The sequence below is a fragment of the Scatophagus argus genome, chromosome 7 (assembly GCF_020382885.2).
Source record: "Scatophagus argus isolate fScaArg1 chromosome 7, fScaArg1.pri, whole genome shotgun sequence".
NCBI lineage: Eukaryota > Metazoa > Chordata > Actinopteri > Scatophagidae > Scatophagus > Scatophagus argus.
In genome coordinates, this window is record NC_058499.1 from 25,163,468 (window position 1) to 25,171,559 (window position 8,092).

At 38.8% G+C, this 8,092-nt stretch overlaps 1 protein-coding gene across 3 annotated transcripts; it reads right to left on the reverse strand.

The window, feature by feature from the left end:
* Positions 1-805: 805 nt before the first annotated feature.
* dnaaf4 (dynein axonemal assembly factor 4) lies at positions 806-8,092 on the reverse strand. Of its 3 annotated transcripts, none has more exons than XM_046395153.1 (9): positions 7,808-8,092; positions 7,340-7,487; positions 5,887-6,020; positions 5,552-5,762; positions 5,329-5,453; positions 4,502-4,611; positions 4,250-4,403; positions 2,889-2,994; positions 806-2,702 (listed from the first exon to the last, which is right to left on the reverse strand). In XM_046395153.1, the coding sequence occupies exons 1-9, from the start codon at positions 7,928-7,930 to the stop codon at positions 2,587-2,589; spliced, it is 1,227 nt and encodes a 408-aa protein (XP_046251109.1). In that variant the 5' UTR covers positions 7,931-8,092; the 3' UTR covers positions 806-2,586. The 3 variants fall into 3 exon arrangements, with proteins under 3 accessions (XP_046251109.1, XP_046251110.1, XP_046251108.1); XM_046395154.1 differs by having other exon boundaries at positions 806-2,748; positions 5,329-5,474; XM_046395152.1 differs by having other exon boundaries at positions 5,329-5,474; positions 7,808-8,091.

Genomic DNA, 8,092 nt, shown 5'->3' on the forward strand with positions numbered 1-8,092 from the left:
TAAGTAGTACACTGTCAGATGCCCTTTATTTTGATTTTAATGATCTAATCACGTAAATCACATAAAACACATTACCTTAAAACATTTAACAAATTATGCAATGCTAATCCAGTGGCTTCGATACAAAGTCTTCGGGAGAGCACACAGCAGAATATAAACTACACGTTATGGTACTCAAACCGTGCTCTATAAGCAATCAAATAGAAAATGGTTTCTGGCTATGTGCATACATTCAGTTATTATGGTCAGAGGTCATCAAGAGGCTCTCCCATATCTTTGACCTGACTATTCCAAATCCCTCTGCGACACATTTCAGATTGGACACAGGGATTTTAATTTATTATATTAATTATTAGTTGTTAATAAAAAATCACGAGAGCAGCTTTAGTCCTATCATGGAAAAATACACCTCTGACTGTGGTCAAATGGCCAAAAAAACATAAAAAATTGCGACCTGGAAGATGCTGATATTAAGTGATCATCTCCCCGTTCCTAAAATAAATGAAGCCTTGCATCTTGAATTAACCCTGTAATGTTACCCAGCAGTCAAACTGGAGGTTAAAAGGGTGTCAGAAAAGTGAAACTGAAAGTGGTGAAACGCTAAAAAAAACATTGAACATGTATTTTTTAAATGAAAAACGACTGAATTATCCTAATTGAACCATTATCTGTGAGAGGTAAGGAACACCGTTGCACTAAATATTGACAGAATAGTTAGTAATTAAATATTAACAATGCTTAGTAGGATTTTTTTTTAAATTTTCAGTCTTCTTTTGGATAAATATAATAAAATATAATAAATAAAAATGCAATCAAATCCTCAAACACCTACAGAATGCTGTTGCAAAGGGCTGGAATAAAACATGCAGAAAGACAAATTTGTCAATATAATATTGGCATTGAGTTTTGTTTACTGTCTCCTGATACCTATCAAAATTAAATGTGATTATAACATCTTTCATACCACAGCTAATTCCCAGCAGGGCAGTGTGTATGTGTCTCTGTGTACTTGTTCCATTCCAAGCACTTGCATTAATCTTTTGTAATAACACTTCAGCTCTCTCGCTAGTTTTTGCACGCCAGAATTGTTTATCTTTTCAAATGCTTCGACAAGTAATTCACAGAGAATCATTCACTCAAACTGCAGCTCCACTACTAATGAAAGCCTCTTAATGATACCATTCTTTTGAGGCTAAATTTCAACCTTTTGTAATACTTTGGGAAGCTTTTGGCACATCTGATTAGGAGATTAGTAAAAACAGAAAATTGGTGGAAGAAAAAACAAGAAAAGCGGCTTTGCGGGGTGTTTACAGATTTCAATTGTATCTGCTGACAGAGGGCAGGGTGTGTGGTCGACGTCCTCAAGTGCTACTTCACAGTCACACTCACATGTTTGCCAGGATTGGAGCTCTGATCTGCTTAGATCAGTGGACTGACAAAAATCTTTTCTGTTGACCCATATTTTGAAACTGATGTACTTTGTTTTGTAGACTACCGACCTGCATTGAGCTATGAGTCTATATTATGTCATGTCAAAGGAATTCAAGAACGCAGCAGAAGGCAGCATGTTAGAAATGACATCTAAAAAACAGAAAAGCAACTCACCAGTTTTTTCCAGAATCACCAGCCTTCCCATGACCCAGCAGCACTGGGTCCTGACCCAGTGTGTGGTCTGATCAGTTGACCTCAATTTGCACTTCAGATTCACAGCAAAAAAGGCCTTCACAGAAAGTCTGCTTTTACAAAGAAAAGCAGCAATTTCCAAATCCCTTCAAATCAGCATCATAAAATACTGTAGAGTTAGGATAGTGAGTATTCAGTGTGATGCCTCTGAACAAGGAGGGTAGAAAGCACAAGCTCATTTGTATCTAGATCTGTTAACATTCCTGTCTCCCTATGTGGAAGAAGCATTTATATCCTGAAGTAAAAGTCTGACGCATTGTTGTAAAAATATTCTATTACGAGTACGGTCCTGTATTCAAAATCCTATTCATAGGTTCAATTTCAAAGATACAGCCAGAATTTCAGAATAAATAAAGACAAAACATTAACAGACACTATTAACAGAATGTTATGAAACAACAGCGTTAATGTCCATTTTCAAATTGTTTGAAAATGCCCACCTTCTATGGAAAGGCCAATCGTATTTAAGTTTGTAGAGATGGTAATAGTTGTAAATGACTGCTTTTTTATAGTGAATCAGTGTAATCGCACATACTGATACCAAAAATGGTGTGATTTAAACATTCACTTTTGAAAATAATTAAATCCATTCCCTTACATCAAATCAACATCTGCTATTTGCGTTTCACTTCAAGGTGCAACATTTGACCACATGGGGGTGCTCTGTGTATACTATCTCTCATACACTCAACATCATATTCTGCAGAGACATCCTACAACGCTCTCAAAAGTTTTCTGGCATGTAGCTGACTTACCTTTTCAGGTTTCCAGTAAGAGAGTGGGGATTAAACTTGCTATTTGACTTAGGTTTTCTATTATTATTTATTAAACTACTATGCAATCCAAATAATTCAAACAATATTCACCCAGGCCTAATTTGTACAGTAGAGTTTCAGTGTCTGATCATGTCTCAGGTTCAGCTGCAGTGCCTTGGATAATGTCTCGGATTCTTTGTGTGTCTGCTTGCAGCGCTTCATTGTAAGGATCAATCTTTAGAGCAGCTTGGTAGTCTTGTAGGCCTGTTAAAACATGTTACAGGCAGATCAGCTGACTGTACAGTTACACCTTTAAACACAAGGCAAAAAGTATTGATGTTTAGTGTTCAATGAAGGTATCCTTATATATATATAAAAAACAACAAAATATAAAATTCAGAAGTGTATATTAACAATGTACCAAATAAGAAAGACTGTTGCTGTACAGACCTTCTGCATACAGCTGTAACTGGCAGAAAGCAGATCCTCGGCGGACATGAGCTCTGATCCTGGCAGCCTCATTGGCAGCAACCGGTGGAGTCAAAAGATCGATTGCCTGTACAGAAACATGATACTTATTCTGACTTTTTATGAAAGCTTGAGAAGAGCTTTATGTGGCTTTACTATCAGCCAAATTCACAAAGTGTAACCATACAGAACTCGTGCCAAAGGCGGAACAGAGTAGAAACAAATCGAACTGTAGAAGTTAAATAAAACATACAGTGGTATTGCGAGTAAATGTTAGTGCAATCAGTGTGTTGTTTGTTTATTGCATGACTCTTTATTCACATTTTACAAATTGCAGATTGACTACAATCTGAAACAGTTATGATGCATTGTGATAGGTTAAACTGCCAAACAAATCAGCTCAACCAGCATTAAGACAATAGGGCTGCTTAAACACTCTCTCTTAAAACACCAGTTTATGGTTACACTCCTGTCAGACTCACAGTGAACAAAAAAATCATGCAGCAGTACCAAAGATAAGGTCTGTTTTATTCCACACTTTCTTCTTGCTTGTCAAAACCTTCCATCTACAGTACCAGGGAGTGGCTGATAAGTAATGGGCTACAGAACTCTGGTAAACTCTATCCTTCATAACCCCACGCCCCCACATTTTTAATCTGTCTTTGATGTGTAAAATCAGCTGAGATATTGATTCGTCAAGGCCCCAGTGATTGATCTGTAACTCACTTGTTCACTGTATAATGATTCACTACCACCTGATCTCAGAACCAGTTTGAGAAAGACTCACTGTTAATCATTACAGTACTTGATTGCAGTCATCTAAGTGCACAGATCTTTTCAGAATTACAGCACTGAATACAATAATGTTCCCTCTGATTCATAATGGAAACGAGAGGAAATGCGTATTTGAGGAAAAAGAAGTAAACTCAAAGTGTGTAGCTCAAACACATCTAATCATGCAGAAATGTGGACCAGAGGACAAGCACGGGTAGAACTAGCAATATTAACAATGGCTCTGTTTAATCTGGTTGTCCCAGGAAGTGTGAACCAAAAACCAAAAGTCTACTGCTACTACTGTCGAGTACTGTTGATACATCTACTTCCTGTGTGCCATAGAGCTTCATTGTTGTCCATGACATTGAACACACACAGAGTGGTCCATCTGCATTTCAATTGCTCCCACACAGCAATGAGCTTACACAACTTCTACTGTCTCTCTCCATCTCCAGGTATTATAAACTCTTGCTGCTGTTTGAAAGTTTGAAGACATCATCATGTAGAGTTTTAATTCAGCCTATAACATGAAGTGGTGTGCAGATGTAAAACACAGAGACAGTACAGACCTGAGAGGAATCCTCAATGGCCTTGTGAAGGTTTCTTAACTTCAGATGACATGCAGCTCTGTTTGAATACAAGGCTGGAATCTTTCTGTTGAGCCTGATAGCCAGATTGTATGCATTCACCGCACCCAGGTAGTCCCCAGTCGCAAAACATTTGCTGAAGGAAAGAGTCACGTTAGCGTTCCATGGTTTATGAATAAGTACTGTGTTGTGTTAGTAGGTGTTGATCAGTTTTGCGAGGAGATTTCAACTTACTCTCCTTTGTCTTTCAACCAGTCAGTATTCCGCTCGCTCTCTTTCAAGTTCTTCAGCTCTTCAGCGTCTGAATTTACTGCACGCCTGGCTTCAGCTTGCTTTCTGAGCCACTGGTTGGTTTAAGAAATGTCTTTGTTAGACCTCAAGTTCTGTGTGTGTAAAGACTCATCAAGGGTGACTGAAAAACACATGCCAAGGGCAAGTTGCATCTGTCCTGTGTTCTAATCAGATGAACTCATTAACACCAAGTGTTAAACGCCCTGTCACTGATGCTAGAAACTTTATTATGCATGCATTTTCTCTCTCTGCCAATTCACAACAGACTTGACATATCAGTATTGAAAGCATCACTGAAGCATCCATCCATTCAATCCACACTGCAACCTCCATTGCAGCGTGTTTGAAATTCATCAGAAATGCACAGAACAAAAATTCATTTTCTCCATGGGGAGTGTACAGAAGAAGGAAGAAAACTGATTTTAAAAGGAGTAATAGTCTGTTTGTCCCAAAGACATTTTCTGTAGCCTGGGTTGGCTAAGGACTCTTGGATGGCAGGACATCGTCTGAATCCTGTAATGTGCTATGGCAGTTTGGCTGGGCTAAGAGACACTGTCTGCTGTGTTTATCTGATTTGGCTGTTCTAAACTGTCGTTATAGAAACCACCAAACAAATCATTTAGAAATAACATTGGCCCATAATGTTTGGCAGCTGATCAATTGGTGCACCCTTATGTAATAGTTTGTTGAAAATTTGTTCTCAGGGGTCTTTCCACATTATTCTTCATGCTGTATAACCACAAGGGAAAACCATACAGAAAAACTCTCACCTCTTCTTCCTCTGGCACTCTGGATTCTCTGAGAGCTGTTGGGAACACTCGTGGGGTAAATGTGACTGGAATGTTTCCAGCAAGTCTTGGAGCAGGTAGGTCCACTTGTTTTTTCTTGCCCTTTGCTTCATTGTTGCCATTTTGACCTAAACATAGGAATGTGCTCATTAACATACCAAAACCAACTGTAGGAACCAAACTGATCACAGAGGAAATGACTCACTCGATTTGACCTTTCCCACAGATTCATTTTCCTGCTTCTCCGTCGTGGCTTTCAGCTTGTTTTGATTGTCTCTTTGACTTTGCAGTTGTCGTTGGGCTTCTTCCAATGCTTCTTCGTTTTGTTTCAGTTGCCATGCTGCTAGCTCCGCTGTGGTTTTCTCTTGCTCGGTGTCCTTCATTCTTTGAATACTGTCTCTTTCCTCCTTTTCAAGCTGACATCAAGTAAAACATACTTTACTTACGTCCTTCTAGGTTTCACAGCCGATTTCCTACGGTAGATGTGAACAACTGGTTGTGTGATTTACGGGTAAACTGTGGTATCACCGAGTGTGTTACCTTCATCATCGTCTCCAGTGCATATTTTCTCTCTGCCTGCTGTTTCTTTGCCTTGGATCTGGGCTCTGAAGAAAGCTTTTCCTGGTATTTCGACAAAGCCCTTTCTCTGGCCTCTTTCTTTGTTTCTTTATCATCTGAAACACAGTGATTTATAATGATAGAATTATTGTATGGAAATAGAAAACACTTAAACATACTTAAACAGTCAAACAGACCTTAAAAGTGATTAACTGCTGTTTGCCTCTGAGCTGAAAGTCTGTTAATATCCAATCTAAGGCCTGCATCCCGTGTGCAGCACATCCCCTGTATTTATGTGAATTGTGAATTATTTTAAAATTTAATATATATATTTGGCCTGCTGTCTATATTAAAATGTGTTTTTTACTGTGATAGCTATATGTTTAGTTTGTTTCCATGCTCTTTTATACCAAAAAGGTTTGCCAGACAGAGATGCTAGACATGGTGTCAATACCAAGAAAGCCAAACACCACATTAAGTACAGCCAACCAAGGCAGGTGAGTGGAATGGAATGTCTGGCAGCTCATCTCATCCCATCAAAAGAATGGAATCACTGGGAGTTCCAGGCTTCCCTGACAGAAACTGATTTAGAATCATCATAGATTATGCACAACGCAAATACATTATGGGACAATCCTCTAGTGGTTCTTTAGTTATTTGTTTATTTTACTTTACTAAAAACTTATTTGTGTGTGTCATCGGCCATTTGAACATGGATAAACTGATTATCAGCTTTGGTTGATTATCAGCCTGATATTCAGCATTTTTCAGTTTATTGGTAGTGTTTTTTTTGTCCATTTACCTAAAAAATATCTTCTGCTGTCAATAGCCTCCATTTTGTGGTCTGACGCTTTATCCTGCCCACAACACTGTCTGAATGGTTATAGTAATAGACTCAACACTAAATGCAATAATCTGAATCTGTGAGTAGTGACTGAAGTTATGAAACAGATGTAATGGTGGGGTAACATGATGGTACCGTGTAGAGTTTGCATGTTCTCCCCATGTCTGTGTGGGTTCCCTCTGGGCACTGCTGCTTCCTCCTACACGTTAGGTTAGGTTATGTATGTATGTATTTCTTTGTACCCCTTGTATTTGTTTATATATACATTACATGTGTATGCACCCATTCTCACCTACAGCTTTGCTGCCCTTGTTTTACACTGAACATCCACTTAAAAACATGAATCAAATTCTCTCTATGTGTACCCCTGGTGAATAAATGTGATTCTGAAATTTAGATTTAGAATTATCTATTTGTATAGCACTAACTGATATTATAGAGTCTGTAGCGGATTGGTGTTTTAGGGTTAAACCCCAGATCTCATCAGTCATTCATTTCTCATTACATGATGTGTAATGTAATGTAATGTGTGTGGGGTGGGTGCATTTTGAACAGTTTAGTGAAGTGACTACAAGGTTAGGATGCTCTTACTTGTAGTTATCATCAGATGCTCCCACAACGTGTGGGTTCTCTTTGGCAAACTGAATGTTACAACTCCGTCCCCAATCTTTGCTGTGCTTCCGGCGTCATCAACAGGTTGAAACAGGAAGGCTTCAAACAGATACGGTGGGTAATGAACCTGTACAGAAAAGAGAAGGGAAAACATTTTTTAGCCCACTATATGAGAAATACTGATCACTGCTTTCAAAATGCTGCACTTCATTTAGTTTAGACATAAGTTATAGGATCTACACAATATAAAAATACAACAACATTTAGTGTCTACGAACTGAAACGGTACTGAACGCTTTGTGAGCTGTAGCTAAACGTATAGTTAGCCTTGTGTTGTCTTATATCCGGTTTATGTTCTTTAGTCATCCATCTCTAGCCTGTAATGGAGTATGTCACTAACAAAGGCTACAGTAAGCAGCGAACACAAATGTCGTAGGCTAACTTTACCTTGAGGTATTCGTCTGTAGACATGATGTCGACTTTTCCGACTTTGGCTCCTTTTAAAGGCACACTTATGTAAACCGTCGAGTGTGTCTGTGTCCATGCGTGGTCTGTCACTAACAAAGGCATTTTCTCTGCGTAGCTAACCTTTTAGCGTCAACCGCCTGTTTCCACTAGTGTCAGCGGGCGAAGCTTAGAAGTAGACGCTCTCAAATGAAGGCCCACTGTATAAAAAGTGCTTTTAGCAAGAAAAGCCTCCCACTTAGCGTCTTGTTGCTATGGTGACCAGAG

Bases quoted from the DNA above. Each gene is read 5' to 3' on its own strand.
- dnaaf4 (XM_046395152.1), bottom strand. From the start codon at position 7,930: ATGCCTTTGTTAGTGACAGACCACGCATGGACACAGACACACTCGACG. The intron at 6,021-7,339 runs GTAAGAGCATCC...ACTGTGTTTCAG, and splicing joins GCATCTGATGATAACTACAA to ATGATAAAGAAACAAAGAAA. The intron at 2,995-4,249 runs GTCTGTACTGTC...GTTTCTGTACAG, and splicing joins CCATTGAGGATTCCTCTCAG to GCAATCGATCTTTTGACTCC.